At 33.2% G+C, this 20,410-nt stretch overlaps 3 protein-coding genes across 3 annotated transcripts; 2 read left to right on the plus strand and 1 right to left on the minus strand.

Moving 5' to 3' along the window:
* Positions 1–821: 821 nt before the first annotated feature.
* On the plus strand, positions 822–10,305 carry TRIADDRAFT_56647 (uncharacterized protein; the record flags this gene model as incomplete). The annotated part of the gene is made up of 18 exons (XM_002112493.1): positions 822–1,041; positions 1,431–1,522; positions 1,897–1,965; positions 3,707–3,845; positions 4,095–4,322; positions 4,406–4,655; positions 5,028–5,172; positions 5,363–5,516; positions 7,313–7,372; positions 7,692–7,757; positions 8,124–8,183; positions 8,381–8,419; positions 8,945–9,015; positions 9,116–9,234; positions 9,353–9,536; positions 9,638–9,664; positions 9,765–10,103; positions 10,201–10,305. The coding sequence occupies 18 exons, from the start codon at positions 822–824 to the stop codon at positions 10,303–10,305; spliced, it is 2,367 nt and encodes a 788-aa protein (XP_002112529.1).
* A 101-nt stretch (positions 10,306–10,406) lies between these two features.
* TRIADDRAFT_56648 (uncharacterized protein) lies at positions 10,407–11,581 on the plus strand (the record flags this gene model as incomplete). The annotated part of the gene is made up of 7 exons (XM_002112494.1): positions 10,407–10,572; positions 10,688–10,775; positions 10,865–10,921; positions 11,055–11,164; positions 11,277–11,326; positions 11,406–11,483; positions 11,558–11,581. 7 exons carry the CDS (start codon positions 10,407–10,409, stop codon positions 11,579–11,581), a joined length of 573 nt encoding a protein of 190 aa, XP_002112530.1.
* A 1,829-nt stretch (positions 11,582–13,410) lies between these two features.
* Positions 13,411–15,333, minus strand: TRIADDRAFT_56649 (uncharacterized protein; the record flags this gene model as incomplete). Its single annotated transcript, XM_002112941.1, has 6 exons — positions 13,411–13,508; positions 13,624–13,744; positions 13,822–13,985; positions 14,084–14,291; positions 14,558–14,790; positions 15,075–15,333. The coding sequence occupies 6 exons, from the start codon at positions 15,331–15,333 to the stop codon at positions 13,411–13,413; spliced, it is 1,083 nt and encodes a 360-aa protein (XP_002112977.1).
* Positions 15,334–20,410: the final 5,077 nt, after the last annotated feature.

Below are 20,410 nucleotides of genomic sequence, written 5' to 3' on the forward strand. Positions count from 1 at the left end.
TTCGTCACCGGTTGAAAAGGAACGAGCCCATGTGCTACGAGTGAAGTCATCCAAACGCGTCACTTGTTGCACTGGAAATCAGTCATTTGCTTCTATTTGGTGTTTCTTCTTGGCTGAAGAGTTGGATAGCGCATTTAGCGTGATATTTGCCTAGCTGACAGTTGGTTAATGTCTTCAATCGGTAGCTAAGAAAATTCAATTTGGCCTACAAGCATTGACTTTGAATTTTCTGAGCTTCGGACTAGCGACCATCGGTACTGTAGTCGACAACCTCACGTATACGATAGTATCAATAGAATCTCTATCCTCGTGGTTTTAAAGCAAAGCAGTCATTTGACCGGAAAAAATTTTTCATTCACCAGTGACGTTGAATCGCCACGCCATTGACTGACCTATTGAAAGTGTCTTCGTATCTTTTCGCCTTGAAGCTTCAACAGTGGAGTTTTACACAAATATCAGATTGCAATAACGTATCTGGTATCTCATTATCCAATAGTTATACTGACCTTTTCAAGATTAACACAAAGAATACTCAAGAAAAGGGTCGTCTTATCGGTGATCAAAATCTGTCGTTTAGACAAGTTTCAATTGAACTTCACCAAAGCTTCTCCAGTTAGCTACTGTGCGATCTATAGTTGCTTTGCGGTGTCCCCTAATTGGGCAGAAGAGGGATTATTAGTTTAGACTTTGCTTAGTCTAGCACAAAATATCCCCTAACTCTTGGTTCCTGCCGGACTTGTGAAATATTCATTTCACGCCATTGTCAAAAGTTCAGCGATCACTGATTACCTTGCAAGCTACAAGTGTGGTAGTACTCGAATATGGAAGCGGAACTGGCCAATAAGGTAGATGAAATCAAATTGGTTGACAAGGAGTCGAAGAACTCCAAAGAGAACGATGGAGTTAGCAAGCCAAATGAAACTGTAACTCCAGAAGGCGAACATGATGAAGGAAAACGTTTACCAAAGAAGGCAGCCTCGGATAGCGAGAATTCTGGTAAAAATCCATGGCAAAAGCCGTCTCCAACAAATGAAGTTGGACGTAAGTTGACAATGTCTTTGTGTAGGCTATTACATGATATCAAGTTTTATTGGATTCTGTGTGACCTCAGTTGAACAAGTAAATTCAGTCTGCATCAATGATGTTATAGAATCCATTTTGGCATCCTCATTCCTTTTATTTATAGTTTCTATCGATTAAGTCAGCGTACAGTAATGCATGATCTTCGATCACGTTAATAATACACATTTGCTATATTCTTATCATCTCAAGGTACTGTATTTGATTTATTACTCAGTGAACGTTAATGCAGTAGTCTACGCTGCGTATCTGTAGTCATTGAAAGTGCATGGCTATTTCCCCGTAATCATTTGGTAATGAAATAGATAGCTTCAAAAATTCAATCTTCCAATTTCTACGATTGATTTTAGATACTGAAAAGCGTAGCTCAGCCAATACTACTCCAATAGCTAGTAATGGTCCTAGCGTTAAAGAGACTAGTCGGCAACAGAAACCGTCAAAGGTATGTAATTGCATCGGATTTCCTTGGCTTTATTCGTTGAAGATTTGAATGCATTCTATAGGTTGAGTACTGTATAGTGTGGTACAGTAGTCGTGCACTCGATTGATTCATTTCATTCTTACATTCTGTCTCTTGTGTCCTTGATAACGGTGGCATCTTTGGATTTAGTTCTATTATAGCACTAACTTTATTACCTAGTTGGATATGCTTTTTTTAGTTTGATTACCAGTGAAAGTGTTTTTAGCATTGATTTAGTACTATTTCTTACAATGATTATAAATACGGCAGAATGGATCATACGATTGTGGTATCTCGCGGGAGTATTCTTTCTGACAGTACACAGTAACTTATGTTATCATTTTGTTTTTAAACAGGCTAATTTAGTTGATGTAGAAAATTGGCCGACTCCAAGTGAAACAGCAGCAACCCAAGGTCCTAATCAGGTTAGCTCGAGCGAATGATTGCTCTCTATTGGAGCGAATTTATTCATTATTGAGTCATGAAATGGCCATTTTTTTTTTACTGGTAACTATGTTTCATCATTTTTTCATTCATGCATAGTACATTATACAGTATGTTACTATGCGCATACAAGATCGAGATCGTACGTAGTCTGTATAGGCATGAGACCACTCCTCTCTCTGTCATGCAAACAGTACTCATGTGGTCCGGTCCCAATCTACAGTACAGTACTGTAGATTACAGTCTCCCAAGCTACGGTACTACCAAAAAAGTGGGTTGATCATGTTGAATTGGATGCACCCTTGTACGGGTACCCTGATACACTAGTTCTGTATGAGAGCTAAAGGAGTCGACAACGCATGTCATTGCTCATTTGCACCTTACAGTACATACAATTATTCTAGCGGGCATGGTACTGTAACTGCCACTGGACTAGCCAGCCGGTTTGGTACAGCATGTCTGAAAATTCCACGCGTGCTATGTTCCACACTTTCCATTGTACTGTATACCGTACAGGGCAGTCCCATTTTTTTCATACTAAAGGCAATCAATCCATGTAGGCTTGGGCAAACGCCTGTAAAGCAAAAAGTTCTCGTGGAAAAGGCACAAGACTTCATCAACTCGTACTAAAATGCCTAAATGATGCAGCATTAATGCTACAGTGAATATTGTGGTATCGTAGATGGAAAAGGAATAAATCCTTGACATTAACTTCCAGTATAGGACTGTCTGCTAGCCGGAACAGTTCGCTAACTCTTTGACGGACAACTTTGAACAATAAGGAACTCGTAGAAATGGTTGTCACTCAAAGTAACGATAGAACCGATAAAAGTACGACATCGCTTATTCAGAAATACAACTTTTCTCTTGATACGCTGCTGTGTTTACATTGCCAGACGTTATATCGGATAGTGAAGGAGTGATGCAAAAAATAATGGCTTTCCACTAGTAGTTCTGTCGTTTTATTTGCTTACGCCCCCGTTGAAAGCACGTGATTAGAATAGAATACTGGAAGGCGAGAAGGGCATGGAAAATAGATGGAGTCGAGTAGAGTATGTTGTACTTCCTCGTTACCGACTCTTACGTATTCGATTCCCATTCCTATCACTTCCTGGTCTTGAGTCAATACAGTGATAAATCGATGTCGTTTCTCAACTTATCGTCTTATCATATGGAATACATGGCATTGGTACATTTCTGTAATGGTTGCAACATCTCTTCCACTATTTGCCAACAGTTTGCGTTCTATGATCGCTTTCGTTTTTTATGAATTAGGTAGTGGTATCGATGCCAAGGACAAAATTCATCGGATGTATTCATGTCATAATAACCTATCGGTTGACGTAATAATAACAATAATAATCAACTATAAAATTGTTAATCATGCAATAAGGTGTTGATCTTGGTCGGAGCTTGGCACCTTTCCGTTGAGATTGATATTGGATAATAATATAATTGAAAGATCATTTTTAACAGGATCGATTTAGTTTTTACCTTATGACTTTAACCGAATGATTATAATTACCATCAGACGGGTTTGAAAGTAGCTTCTGAAAGTTTTAAATGTTAACCCCTGTAAAATCTTGTACGATATCTTGACTTGTCATGCTTTATCATCATTTTTCTGAAATAATGTATGATAGAATGCACTTTACAGCGTATCTAAAGTCTCGTGGAAATTTTGCAAGACTAATGAAAAATTATTCATTTCGTAATATCCAGATACCAAATAATATTCCTGCTAATGCTGGAGATAACGCAACTGCATCCGTTAAAATTACAAAAGATCAACAAGAAGAAAACCCAATACAAGCATCACCAACAGCTGAAGAAAGCAGCCAGAAAGTTGGGAAAAAGAAGAGTAAGTGTATAGTTCTTAAGCATTAAATGCCTACCTTGTGGGATTGATGTTGTTCATTGGATGACAATTTCTATTGATAATATTGCCCATTTCTTACAACAGATATAATATTCTACAGTAGTACTTACGGTAGACATGTAAATCTTAGATTAATGACTATTTTTTAGCCACTAGATGCATTAGTCAAATATTCATCAATTACAGTTGTAGTAATTGTTGCGTTAACTGTATTGTTTGATACCCCATCAGCCAAAAAGTGGGTCCCTCTGGAGATTGATCCTGTACTCCATCATCAGAGAACAAATGAACATGATGACAGACAGTTTGGAAGTCATCCAAGAGGCCATGGCAGACATTCAAATCATGGTGTATCTGGTCATGGTGGTAATCACCATCATAGGAATAGTAATAATCGTAATAGGGGAACTCGAGCCCGTGGAAATAATAAAAATAGAAATCGTGGTGGCAATAATAGAGGTGAGTATTAATTAAATGTGTAAATTGACTCACTATCGGCTTTCGATTTCATAATATGTAAATGAACACTTTTTTATCATTAGTTGAAAATAATCATCAAGGATATCCAAGGCAACATCAGCCTCCTTACATGTATCCCACAGTCAATAATATGATGCCTCAACCGCAAACTATGGCGGCTACTGCAGCAGCTATGGGAACAATTTATCCTAATTATAACATTTATCAGCAAACGTTTTATAATCAACAAGCTGCTCTTTATAATCCATCTCTATATCAACCTGTAATACAATCGGATCAAATGGCTTTAAAGGATGCTATTCGAAAACAAATGTAAGATCCCATTGGTCATCTTATTAATAATACAATGTAGCATGAATTTATATAGTACTATCTTTGTGGTATATAGAATTTAGTAAATTTTGGTACGTTATTTGGCAAAGTACAGGAGTGTGATGAAGACATTATTATTAGTGTGTAATAGAATACTGTATTGCCGCCATATGTAGATATTTAATTGAAATTAAAAAAGCATGGATTAAATTATTATTCTTATTACCTAATGGTATCACTTGAATGCGTAACACTTCATAAAGATATTTATAACGTTAGTTTTGGTATACTGATATATTCGATTTTATAGTAAGTTCGTAATAATTATAATTATCTAGATCTCCATTTGACTTGTTTTTATTTCATTTGTAGTGAATACTACTTTAGCCAAGAAAATCTTTTAAAAGATTTTTACTTGCGCCGTCAAATGAATGCAGATGGTTTCATCCCTGCAAAAACAATTGCTGTATTTTACAGAATGCAAAAATTAACGAAAGATGTCAACGCTATTGTCAATGTAAGGATATGAATATAATGCGTACTTAACGTTGTTCTGTTGACTCGGCAAATATTTTTTTAACTTTACTTGATTTATAATCAATTAATTTCATACTATTTACCGTAATACAGTAGTGTATAGTGTATTCACAGCGATTTTACTGTAGATAATCTCAATCTTATCTCTGCTACCTTTTCATTTTGCTTAGGCCGTAAGTGACAGCGAAGTCGTGGAAGTAATAGGTGATCAACTACGGTGTCGAATTGACCCGAAAAAGTGGCCAATGCAACCGGAAGGTGCGATACCGGAAGCTAATCGGCCGTTATGGGAAAATACTACTCCTCGTCAAGAACAAGTGCAAGGTATTGCACAGTAATATAACCCTGCGAAAAAATAAGAAAAACGTCGATTTGTCATACTGAACTTTCGTCGCCATTATATTGATACTAATTCGCAAGAACGAGTATAAAATCTCTTGAAAGTATTATCATAAAAATTATGAATAATTTACAATGATACGACGCAAACAAATTGAGTAGTTTGAAGTGTAAACGCCGTGGTACTGTATATAGTCTTGAATTTACACGGGAATCAAGTGAAATTATAAAGAATCTTTTATTTTGAAAAGAAGTTCAGTAATTAGCTGTACTTAAATTTGTTGGTACTATCGATCAAGAAATCGATAGCTTCACAAGATAATACCTTTGCGATAGGTTAAACTGACCGACTTTAGAAGAAACATTTATTTTAAAATATATGGTACCAAACGCCATTGACCAATGCAATGATTGAATAAGATACAGTACAACACTTGACTTCAACCTAAAGAAATAAATTGTCAAGTGCCATAGTATTTTTTATGATATAATCTGTTGTATGCCATATAACGTGTTTGCCTTTTTGTTTGTAATTTATATATACTTCACAAAAAAATATATGTAATGAATGAGTTATCACATCAATGTGTATCGGTAGTTTTACCGTTTTCAACAGTAACTCTATTACGTTATGGTAAGCGTTGATACTTTGTCATTGTTGGATAATTCATGGAATGACTTAAATGTCTACCAGTTTGGCGTGCATTGTCAAAGTTTGCGTTTTAGCAAAAATTTACCAACGTCTAACCTTTAGTAATACCTACGCTGTTGATAATAAGGCTGACAAATAGACGTCATGTAATTAAAGTAGCTTGCTAGTTTTGTTCTTTAACTCGTGCAAGTGGGTATTTGCACGGTAATATCCAACATTGTATATTACTAAGTTCCTACAGGCATCCCTAACTAGTAAGTAGCCAATACTTATTATTATTATAATTATATTCCGTATTTTAGCAAAGCTCATCCCAATAAGTTTCGCTAATCTTTAAATGTGTAGTTAATATGTCAGTGCTTAATCTAAGTTGTATGCTGCTGACATTAGTAGAAAATTAACTGTGATCATAATGAAGAACTAATACGGTATAGTGCTGTAATACAGTACTTCTTTTGCTACTAAATATTAAAACAAATTGGTGTACTAATACTTATCTGCTAAGCCCATTTAATCAGAAAGATGTTTTAAGTTTACTATGATATCGTGCAGTATATCCGTTGATCGATTTTTCATTTTTAAGTTAAGGGTATCAACCTTACTAAATAATTATTAATAACTGATCATGAAATGTATCATGTATATTATCACAGCGCAGTAATGATATCAATTTGCTACTATTGTAACCTTAAAATATAGCTCACAGTTACGAGTAGATTGATTTAGTTATGGTATTGTTTTTGCTTATTTTGTTACTACGGTAGTTGATAACGATTTAGTTAAGCGATGATTTATTACAAGGTAGATTGTTAGTGGTTCACACTTGTTGTTGCTCCTGTATACAAACATAAAATATATCATACATATATAAATATATATATATATATATATATATATTTACGAGTAATCTGCATACATTTAGCATGACCACTCATCAATTAAAAGCTTTTGCTTCTTAACCATCAGTTGCTTGTTTTATCTTTGTGGTTATTCTGTATCTTGTTGTATTTGCATGTCATTATTACTAGATGCTTAGTTTACGCTGGTTAAGTATATTATTAAAATGATAAGTCCCGGAACTAGTTCAGGATAGAAGATGATTAACAGTTACTATTTAAATTCATTACAGAGGAGAGTCAGTCTAATGTTACGAGAAAATCAAAGGGTGAAAGTGGAGCTAATTTTGAAGGTCAGATTACTCTTCTGGAGCTAATCTAAGCAATTGTATTAATACTTTAATACGTCTGCTTTGTCTTCTTTCGATACTATACAATTTTTAATTAGGCTAAGTACGATACTGTAGTTTTAATAAGGGTAATGTACAGTGTACATATACACGCATAGATGTGTATTTGCAGCTTACCATTTATTTATTCCAATGTATAGATAGATATACGAGATACATAGCTAAATTATTTGTTATTAAGTTAGAAACCTTTTGGCGAAAAAAATCAGACAGTGATAGCTGCTAAAGTATGATTGAGCGATTTATACGTACTTAATTTCAGGTAGTAGTATGCCTCAGGTCGCTCAAACGAATCCGCCATTACCTGAAGCGGAGAAAAATCAGAAAGGTAGAACCGAATTTTTTCTGTAGCTACAACAATGTGTTAATTATATGGTGACTTGCTATCAATCCTAAGTACTATGGTCTGTCAAGGAATCTAACTTGCTAAATGAAATCTAGAGGTCAACCTTCAAATACTTTAGTATATCAGTACGAAGCAGTTAAGAAAACAATAGATTATAGCATGATTTCAAATTTGATTCAAAGCAATTTAGTAAGGTTGCATTGATATTTAACCAAATGGGATTATATGGCATGAGTATCCAGATAAAATTTTATAATTAAATTTTCCCATATTGGATTTGAGCCTTTAGTGATCATAAATATTTCAAAATTTTTTCTTGTATTTACGATTCTTCCAATTTCTTTGTAGACCCTGACCTTACTGCCGATAATGAATCGGAAAAGGCTGATACTTTTAAAACTGTGAAAGGTAATTATAGTCTTCGTTGTTTATGTTATAGGCCCTAATTAACAATATACACTTGTAGCTTTTCTAATAAAACAGTGCGGCTACTTGCTTATGAAGTCAGCATAGTATGACCTGTTGCATCAATGTGCTTTTTGATAAATTTATCAACATTTGATGATTGTTGGTAACTCTTTCATTGAATACGTTATATCTGCTAGACACTCATGAAGAAAAAACGAAAACAACTAGAACGCAAGGTATGACAAGCAAGCTACGTATATGAGTAATACAATTGCTACCAGCAAAGTTTCACTGTCTTTCCGTCTGATACATGTATAAATATAACATGTGGCTTGTTAATTAGTTATTCAATGGCACAGTATGTAACCGTATTGGCTATTATTAATTATTCGTTTGCACGTTATATTATACCCGTTATGTATCTAAAATCTAACAGAGGAGAGTGTATCTACTACAGCTTCCGTACAGAAATCAAATTATGGTAATTAAACCACTTTGTCTAAGTTTTACTGATGGGACTATTTCATATATTATTTTACCAAATTTATAATAAGTTTGATTGGTATATTCTCGTTAATCCTATTCTATATTGCGACGCCACTTTGATTGTATCTGATTTTAAAATTTGTTTACAAGTACACTTGTATAAATGTAATTAGTCATAATAATGTTAAACATTTCCCATGGTATGCGTCAAAGTCGACAGGAATAAAATTTTAATTCATTGCTGTCTATCGATATTATTCTGTAATATTCTATAGGAAGCTCAGTGCATACAGAAAAATGGCAAGAAGTAAGAAGAAAAAAGTGGCAAAATACGAAGCCAAGCAAGGTTTTTGATCATGTCCTATTGATAATACTGTACTTAGTAGGAGTCTTTATAATTTTCAATTCCTTGCAAAAATTAAAATTTATGTATATTTATAATAAAGAAATATGGTGAAAAATTCACAAGTCAAACCTATCAAGGTAGCAACTATGATAGAGAATTAGAATTTGACTTGGAAGAGGAGCTACAGTTTGGTGGGAGAAAGAAAACATTTTCTGAGTGGTACTATCTGCTTATGCTTTTTTTCATTGTATCTTGCTATCGTGGTATATTTAAAGTGCTGTATTGTAATATTTATTTGTTCAATTAAATCCAATGAACTGCACAATCTTCCTTATAGGTCTGACGACTCAGATGAAGAATTTGATGATGGTGATGTGCAGAAAATCATAATAATTACGCAGACGCCATATATAAGTAAGAAGCACCCTAGTGGTGATCGAACTGGTGTCTTTACTTCTAGAAATAAAATGACGGAACAGCATGCTGAAATTATCAATGAAGGGTTATATTATTACGAACAAGTTAGTAGCTATTCTTTTCTGCTTTCAATGTTCCTTTCGTTTCCTTAAGGTGCAAATCTTCATTTACAACGTCTAATAATTGCCCTTTGAAATTTAATTAGGACTTGCAGATAGGTGCAGGTTACAAGGTACTTTTAACATCAGTTTATCAGAGTTGATTACGGAACTGCTAGTATGTATGCATTTACTATATGTTTTTATGGCTAATTGCTCCTATGTCTAATTTAGAATGAAGTTTCAAGCTGCTTCAAAAAAGTAGATGTAATTTCATCTAAAGAATTTGAAAGTCAATTACATAATAGTGATTCCTATCGAAAACCTAACGTCCAGGAAGATTTTCCTTCGTTTTATGTTGATAAAGATCAGGATAGCAAAGATAGCAGCAAAAGTGAAGGTAAAAGTCAAGAGAAGAGACAACGAGCAGCTTCCAAAGGTAATAAAAAGACCGATGCTATAGTCATCGGTAAAGGTGCAAGTGGAGACAAACAGAGAACGAATAAGTCATACGATAAAGTAGAGGCAAGGTTTTACCCGTTACCGAATAAATCGCAATCGATGGCGAAGAAGGTAGTAAATGATAAGTTTTGCTGTAATAATAATATTTTCATTACTCAACTCGTAATCGTTAAAGTAGCTGCTAAATATATACCAACAATATCGATAGGCAACAAACAAACAGAAAACGAAATACAGTCGCAATCCTCCAGTTGAAAGCCATGTTGGCTGGGTGATGGGAGCTGAATCCTATGGTTCTAAAAGTTCAGAGTAAATATTAAATATTCATAACAACATTTTCCGTACTATATAATTATTTCCCGTAATACAATTATTTATTTAAATTTTACCAATCGTAAATGTATTCTCGCTAGAATGAGCGATGCCACAAACGAACTAGTAGCTGGTGAGAGTAGTTATTCAAGCTCATATGGTACACCACGATCAATTCCTAAATTTCAGCATCCTTCACACGAAATGCTTAAAGATAGCGGCTTTACTAAGTTAGCTTATTCAAAGTTTAGAGTGAAGTGTCTTAAAGGTAAGTAGTATATTCATATTGACATTTGCAATTGCATATTCCATGCAAGGAAATCTTGGCAGCTCAGCATAACTTTTTATCATTCGTATTCGTGCGTTCATTATAAACTAAACAGAGCGACAGAAACTCGGAATTGGTCAGTCTCAGGAAATGAATACGCTATTCAGATTTTGGTCTTTCTTTTTGCGATCACATTTCAATAGGTTTATTACCATACTATTAATAATCCTTCTATTAAACCTATCCCAGTATTGTGAAATTAAATAAAATCGTAACCTAATTATTCCCCTAGAAATATGTACGAAGAATTCAAACAGTATGCAGTCGAGGACAGCAAAGCTAGTTATAGGTATTTAAATTATCTCTAAATACTATTTTATTTACGAGAATATCGATCTAAATCGAAATTTTGGTTTTGGTTAACATTTGGATATCTGAATTTATAACCCGATTTAATTGTTGCTTTTATTTCATTCGAATAGATATGGCATCGAATGTCTTTTCCGATTTTACAGCTATGGCCTTGAAAAGAAATTTCGTAGCGATCTTATGCAAGATTTTCAAAAAGAAACACTTCAAGATTATAATTCTGGTACTATAATAACAATAATATAGTCAATTTCTATGCAAAATTACCGAAATATAATTAGTTTATAATGATGATTAAATTATTTTCCACATGTGTGTGTATTTCGGGTCTGTAGGCAATCTCTATGGTTTAGAAAAGTATTGGGCATTCCGTAAATACTATAAGGTAAGTGTAGTTGTTTTACACCTAGGTATGCAATTTTCGAGTACTTTATCCTTCTATGAACATTTTACGTAAATCATAGGGAAGTCGAAAGTATCATACAATGCCTGAGCTAGAGGTTGCTTTGTCAAAATATAAAGCGTTGGAAGATTTTCGAACGGTCAGTTGCATGATGATATATTATAGTGCACTATATAATTTGAAAGCTTTATCGATACGTTTTTCTGCCCTTAGGCTGTTGCACCTCAACAGGAATAATGCCAGAATTAGGATAATACAAAGTTATCTTTACTTGTATAAAGATATCTGCAGTAGTAATAAGTTCTAAGTACAAATTTCAACGCAAATATGTGACAAATTTTATTTAGTGTTAATTTAATTGGACAGATTTATATTTGCTTAATGATTGCTTGTAAACTTTTTGTTCGTGACATTATTAATTATAATAAGACCACTATTACCCTGATTTTTTGTATATGCCGCGCAAAGACGGCGATAATTCTATTCATATCTGATATCAAACATTATTAAAATTTATTGCTAACTGCTGGGTGAGATCCCTTTATAAAATTTTCTCTTAGTAATCATGATGGTAACACAAGATCAAAAATGAAAGCAAAGCATATATGATCTTTTATTTGAAATACTTGGCACCAGTGCAATCTTGTTTAAACGCAAAATTTTTATTTCGCAATACAGACAGATATTGAATACTAGATTATTATGTATAGAATGGTCTAATATTTACTTATTGATTTGATAATTAACTTTTATAATTTGAAATCAATAATTAATCAGCTACTCATGATCTTTGTAAGTAATCTTGTTTAGAATACCTGCATATATTACTTCAGATCTGTAGATTATTACATTTATATTAATATCAGAGGTTTCAAGGTATTTCTATATAAATTTCTCACCACATAGGATATTTACTGTGTGCTAGTCAGCAATTGGGGAGTATTCGTATTTACTACCAAAAAAAGATGCGTGGTATCTATTAATAAATTGCGTATTACCTCCCTGCCTATATTAATGCAAATTAAAGTCTAATAAAAGGATCGAAAAGTTGCTTTCCTATGATCTACTTGATATTTCTGCTGGTGACGATAAAATCTATTATTACTGATTTAAGTCTTGCTGTTACAAAGTAATCACAACCAGATAATATCGTTACACTGGTGGTGTTAGCTTATGACTTAAGAAGCGTTTAGTAATCGCCGTTGTAAACTGAAATTTTATTAAAATGCAACCGCAGGATACAAGTATCCGTGAACGCTACGTTACTGAACTTGAAAAATCATCACGAGAAGAACTTTAATTTATTAGTAATAACTAACAGATTGTTACAACTTATCCATGCTTTAACATACAGGTACTTTCTAGATAGAACTAGAAATTCCAATCAGCTTAAATTGTCCAGGTATCTTTTAGGCAAATTACAAGACCGATTATAAATGATACTATCGTTAGTTAACAAGGCAGAGATGGCATTGCTTCTCCATCTTAGGTATATTACATTTGGATTAATTGTAGTGGGTAGGAGGTAATGACTAGATATTATTTACGACGTTAGATGCCGCAAAAGTAAAGGAATGGTAAGTAAATGCCTAATGTCATTGTATGATATAATACTACTCTTTCAAGGGGAACAAACATCCACAGGAATCTAACGATCGATAGGCGAAATCTGTATATGTTTAATTTATAAATATTTCATATTCAAATGCAGAATGTAACCACAAAGGATTGTAGACAAAACAGCAGTAGTGGAAAATTTAAAAACGTGAACTTGTAAATATTATAAAAATTAAAATCTTGATTGGCTAGCATTAATACGTGCTATAAGCGTAAAATTAAGTGGTATACAGTAAAATAGTAGGAGTAATTTATTGATTTACAATTAAAAATGAGAAGCATTGTTCCGTAAAATTTACCAATCGTAATATTCTTCCTCTACAATAAGTATGAATTCAATATCGTGTAAGCGTTAATTCTATAATAAATGTTAAAAGAGTACATTACAAATCATTTACGAATAGGCAGATTAGATACTACTTAAAAGGTTCTTCGGATTAGCTTATTTGCTATGAATTTATCAGACATCTGGTATCGTCTTCAATATCAAGGGATTCATCAGCAGTAGAATCGACTAAAGCAATCTGTGCCATTGCAGCAATGGCTTCTAAAAATGGAATAGTAAATAGAAAGAATTAATAAATGATTTCATCGCTATGAATTATACACCATTTCACGAATAAATAAATAAAATTAAAACGAAATTAAAAAAAATATCTTACCTTCTTTTCTGGATTCATTGGTAGTTTCTATATTACTACTCTCCATATTAGTAGATTTACTCCCAATAACGATAGGAAAATCGACGTGTAGATCCTTAGAGAATGGAATAATAGCAGCTACCTAAAAGATTCATAAATAATAATTTATTAAATCTTGTAGCAAAAGATTAAGCTTCTTTATTGATATCAGTTCTCTACCTGAAATATATAGGTTACATTAACATTTAATGCAAGTGATTGACTAGTAGGAGGAGTACTCGGAATAGGAATAGTCTGATTACTGCTTTCATAAGTCTGACAGGGAGAAATTTCATTTTTTGTATATAACTCCTGTATAATTGTGCGTATAGTCTTGGTATGGCCTATCAATTCAAAAATATAGAATTTATTTCTAGCTGGTGGCTTTTATAAATTTGCTAAGATATCAACAATCAATTTTAGATTAAACTGAAAGTTTTACCTTCTGCTGCTACAGCCAGACAGCCGATAAATCTTACTCGGAGACATGGAATGGTTCGATTGGACAAATTTTGGCATTTAATATCTAGTGAAATAGACTCCCCTGGGCGATAACCGCTCCGATCAATACTTGCATTTAGCTTAACGAGTCCAGGTCGAAAGCAGAAACAGCAGAATGATATATCATTTTGAAGTGGAGATGGTGATTGCTTATTAAGTAAAAAGAATTATAAACGTTAATTTTGGGATGATTTAGCGAGACTGTGTTTAACATTTCCGATATCGTTATAGGCACTGTTGATGATATCATCCATAGGTATAATATATTTCCTTTTCGTGATTGAATTAAATATCAATATACACGCAAGAGTCAGAAATATTAAAACATACGTATACAGTGTATAACATATGTGGATCACACAGTAGGATATAATGTGATGTCGGAGTTGCCTATTCATCTTCTATGGATACTTACTAGTAATGTTGGGCCAATATCAACCTGCTGGGTAACCTGAAAAGCCAATTCCTGCTGATGATCATCATTGGGAGGATTTTCTAAAATTGCAACCATATTATAGCGGATATAGCAATCTTTACCACCTTCAAGTGAACTTGGAAGTGCAATATCGGTTGGTAATTGATAGCTAAACTTGAATTCATTTGAGCCTTCTGGTAGTGTTAAATTACTGATTCGAGGTTGGCTATCTTCTATGCAGGAGAACAGAAATAAATATTATATTCGATAGGCGCAATAATAACGAATATTTATAATCAGACCCGCAGGGATACTAGCTTTAAACGAAGTAAATTTATGTTATTCTTAATAGACTCATTAAATATAGCTATATAGTAACTTGAGAATTCACTTGTATAAAATTTGCAAAGTATTTTAAAATATTACTATTTAGTTCCTAATTTTTCTATCGAACGCTGTAAAATTAACTTATTGATGAAATTACATCTCTGCATTCCTTTCTTAATAGTAGTAATACCTTCACCCCAAATGGAAATTGTCGTATCTAAGTAGACTTGCACTTCTTTATAGATATAGGGCTTGCTTCTAACTGATATTCGAGATTGAACACCATCTGAAACTTGAGTACATGCAGTTCCGCGAAAACGAAGACGAATAGCTCTAGCATTCATCGTATTTCTCAATTGAACTCTAATAGAACCTTCTATTACTTCACCAGGTGAATATTCTGCATGTTCTTTATCAAGAATAATTTGCAATTCGATATCTTGAGTCATTTTGATTGATGATTTCTATTAAGAAAAGAAATATTAGACATTACAGTCATGATTCTTCCATATAATTGTCATACCAACTATCTTAGAACAATATTAGCCAGTATTGGATACAAGAATTAAGCAATAAACCATACAGAAGATCTCTTAAGCATGAATTTCAATGACTAATAATCTCTCTGGTTTGATTTATAGGACAAAAGCATAATTAATTCAACCCCATGGTACATTACTTTACCTTTATGCCATTATATTAAATGCCCTTCACTAGTTATAATCGGTGACAATATTACTAGATAGAAAGTGAATGTGTCCGTTTAAATTCAAAGGGTAATACAGAGTTTTTGCGGTGGATAGAATATTCGTATCTTGCCATAAATATGCATTTTAGCTTTTGCTAATATAAATACAAATATTCTCCCTGCGCTTATGGTGGTATACAGTACATGACCGATTATTTTCATATTTACGTATGTTCGATGTAAGATTATGGACTACTCCAGTATTAGTGATGTTTACAACCTCCTTAAGTGTAATCTAAGTGGATGATGGTTGCTTTAATACATAAACAACCTTAATTTAGGAATCGATAGACTAAAATAGTAGTTGTGAACTAGTTTAATAACAGCAGTCAATCGTTTACCTTATTAATGTTAAAAACTGTAAGTACAACTACTAAATTTAGATGTAATGATTGAGGACTATAAGCTTTTATAAAATTTTGAAACTGCATCCAAAAGTTTAGAAGATTTATTGCTAAAGCGAAAAATTGAGAAGATTGGAATATATTTGAAATTAGCGAGGACAGAGTACTGTATCGCAATTTAATTTACAGTTAGTTTAAGATTACCCTAACGACTGAGTAATATGTCAATTTTCAATAGCAGTTAGTTGCGGGAAACACATTCTCAGCACAGGTTGCAAGCTAGGAATATTCCTAGCCTGTAACAAATCGTTATCAAATTTAGTAGTATATTTAAAATATGCAAAGAGCATAAGCTATCATTAATTTGATATCTGTATTGTTATCGCAAGCTCATAACCATAGATTTTATGCATCTATCTAAAATTAATATCAACACTTACGTTAATATTACTACTAGAACTAAATCAGATAGTAAGTGTATTTTTTCCCTAGGAAAGTGGTTAAGGCGTTACTGCAGATATATCGCTGATAAAATCCAAATCACAATCACGTTATAAGTAGATCCAATTAACTGATATAATTGTTGCTTGAAATTTAAGTCGATCTATAATATAGTTTAATCACAGGTGTTAATTTTTTTTCGTATATCGAAACAATCTGAAGTAAGTTAAGCATAGTAGTAAATGTTGCTGCTTCTTATCTTACTGTCGATTCTCAACTGGTTATAACCTTAGCGAGCCTAATTTATAACAATAGCTGCGATACTACCAAAATTCAAATTTAGCGCAATATATTTGCATCTTAAGATGGAAAGAAGGAGTAGGATAGTGCTAGATTACGCTATATTTTAATTTGATCTCGATCAAACTAAAGCCAGAACAATAAATTTACTTTTAGACTAATAGCATACCTTTCGGATATATTAATTCAATTCGATTATTGACCAGTTTTGAAAGTTTTTAGATACGAAGACAGAGAGTAGCATTTAATTACCCCCTAAATTTTCCTTTAAGCCGGCTAGAAATGATGGGAAACCTTCAGTAAAGCGTTGTAGTTACCACTCCTTAGTCCCGGTAGGGAAACGCCAACAAAAGCCGTGATTTAATAAATCACGACTGTGGGTTAATGAGGCTTTTAACTATACACTTGTCAATATGTATTCTACGTACAATGCTTAACTATTGTTCTCATAGGCTGTCTGTACATAACCCAAGGCCTCATTGCATGTAAAATTCAATTCGACTTAATCCGATCTATTGTCGAGGTAGTCAAAGGATTAGATATTGTCTTGACGAAATTTCCTTGAATTGACCCCTGCTACCTTTGAATATAGCTTTAATTGACTACCTTCAACGATTGTGCGTGTCCATTCCATTTACCATAGTACATTGTTGTAAGCAGAATATGCAAATGACAATTATTAATAATATTATTCAGCGCCAGGAAAAAATAGTATGTTATGTATACGGTACAATAGCCCTATTAGTCAAAGTCGAATTCAATTAAAATGCTCCTGAACTTCAATGCGATCATTATGCGGTTTGATAAGGCGATGCTAATTAATATTAAGCATACGAATCTTCATAATAAGAAAGGTTTTCAGATGGAGTGCGTAACAATATAGTCATGACTTCTTTCAAGTATTATAAGAATTTTAGCGAGATATTACTGTACTACTACTGCATTATATAGGAGTATTCATTAAATTCTGCATCAGTTAGCAATAAATATTTGTCTTATTTCTCTTAATAAGTTATAATATCCGTATAGCTTTATTATTCAAACCTATATAGAGCTATCAGATAACTTTAAGCAGGCGAAAATAACTGTCTACTTAATTGATTAATGATGTCAGTGACTATGTTACTGTGTAAGGATTATCACATCCCATCCCTTGTAGAGAAGGTCGTGCTATTTGCATTCATCGAATAAATTACGAGAAAATGTGTTAAATGACATTTAAATAAAAAAAATATTTCTCACACGTATTAACAATTAGGCCACTGAAAAGTTCACCTTTATTTGACAGAGTACGCGTACATTTCGTAATGTTCTGTTACAGAAATTAGCTGATTCTTTACATGTAGTGTAAATAAAATAAAATAGATTTCATACCTTTATAACTTTATATACAAAAACAAAACTTTTGAATCTTCGTCAATATACTTACCCAGTAGCGTATGAATACTGCAGCTATACTCGGTACACAGAAATTGCAAATATTAACACGATGATAGCCGACAAACTTAACTTAAACCTTATGGAGTTTCACAGTATGTCACATTAGAGTACTTCGTGAAGATCGCTATCAAGTATTCATTGCATGACAAAGCTGGCCGATTATGATGAATCTATACTGTACAGTACAACGGAACCCAAATATTAATTATATATTATCAATCTTGCGGTTACATAGTGGCTTATTTAAGCATTTGTATTAACTCTTCCCAATTTTTCTTGCACTAATTCCTTCGTTTCTCCAATCCTAGAATAAGTAAAGGTTAACATTATCTATCGACCAAATCAATCCTTGTACAATCGTATATCAATTTTTTATTTTATAACGTTAAGGATAATTCAAGCATCATTCCACTAGTGTGAGAATACAAGCATATTAATCCAAAAAATAGCATAACACTGATTTCAATTACAACCTATTGAGTCGATAAGCTATTCTTATTCTTGATAGCCATAACGATACAACAAAACTAAATGAACTTAACCGCAATACTTACTGTTGACGCAAACTACCTAGAATGCCATCAAGCGACTCTGAACTCTTTGAATATTCCTGATTGTGAAAAACATCAAGTTAGTAATCACTACTTATATCACGTTGGACCCTTGTAGAAATTGTCTTCTGTAAGTTATTAATTACTTTCTACCAAAATAGGGGTATAACGATGAAATAAGTAGTACACAACATACAGTCGTATCGAGTGGAGCCTGCTGGTAGCTGCTGTCACCGTAGTACATATCCGTTGAGGAATTTTCTTCAGTTGTCAAAAACAATCGATTATTGCTTTCCTGTGGTAATGCATACGAGTATAGTACAAATTGTAAGAGCACTTCCGTTAAGGCAATACGTTTGTATATATTGCGACTGTACAAAGGAAGTCTAGTAATTTCTTACCTTGTGAAGTTCTTTCGCTAGTTCTTCAACAAGACTTACACGATTCTCCAGCAAAAATAAGCGATTTGATAAAGTTTGCTCCAGATCATTATATTTCGCTTTCAGCGCTACTAACTCACTTCTTATATCACTGGTTGACTGCTGGATCTAGTTTCAATTACATGATGTTGAAACATTGCGCAGAGAAAGTTCCATTACTTAGCGCCTAAGATGAGAGTATCACCATTTAAATAAATAAATATCAAGCGAAAGAAAATACCGTACATGTTCGTTGCAGAGATATGCAAAACGATCTGCTAGTAGTTGCGAAATTATAGAATTCTCATTTTCACCAGTTATCTCGTCAAATTTCAATGAATCGGTAATCGCCTTATCTTCTTCCGCTGTAACTTTTAATATTTCATCAGAATCATCGTTCTGTACGATTTCAATCTCAGAAACAGGGGTAAAGTTAGCCTTTGGATCTACAACGAAATAATATCCTTAAAGTTTTTCTCGAAGTAGTCATAAGAATTTCAAATAAAATTAGTTTAATCAAGTTAGTATAAGAAAAATAGCATTTCTGAGAAGAAAACAATTAAAAAGTAAAAATCCTTAAGTTGATGTATAATAATGTCGCTAAAATGCATGCTAAATTGATATTAATTATGACTTTGCTACCTTCAATTAAAACTCTTTCAATAAAGTGACTATTTCGATTTTGTCCATGAGTAACGAGTTCAGAATGTTCTCCATCATCCACACATTGACGAATCACCTTAGGTTGAAGGGAAATGTTCACGACATCATCCAAAGCAATAGAATTATTGTTATAAGTTTGATGAAGCGGATTGTCTAATGGATATTCAGCATTAGCAGCTGTAATAATCTGACTACTGGACTCCTTTTGGGTCGATACAACATTGCCATCTTTACTTAAAGGCAAAGGAGCTGGTCTAATTTTAGCCTGACTTTCCAAGTGCGAATCACTCCGTTGTTTCAAAACAGGAACCCTGTAACCTTTTTCATTAACCTCTTTATCCACGATAGTTCCCTGAGGACGATCAAGCACTTTAGTTTGCCTGCTAACCAAATATACCAGATATAAACTTCGTCAAATAGAAGTTTTAATTTTAAAATTAAGTTTGTTATCCGTTTGCTTGCTAATAAATTCAAATTTTGCTGTAAACGGTTTTGGATACTAGCAAGATAAAACACAACCAAGGTTAGAATCAACTCACCTTTTGACGATCTTTTTTTGACATCTAGAAATTTCGATGAAATCACGTAAGATGAATAAAAAAATTCAATAATACATATTA

This window comes from Trichoplax adhaerens, genomic scaffold (assembly GCF_000150275.1).
Source record: "Trichoplax adhaerens TRIADscaffold_5 genomic scaffold, whole genome shotgun sequence".
In the NCBI taxonomy this organism is placed as follows: Eukaryota; Metazoa; Placozoa; class Uniplacotomia; order Trichoplacea; family Trichoplacidae; genus Trichoplax; species Trichoplax adhaerens.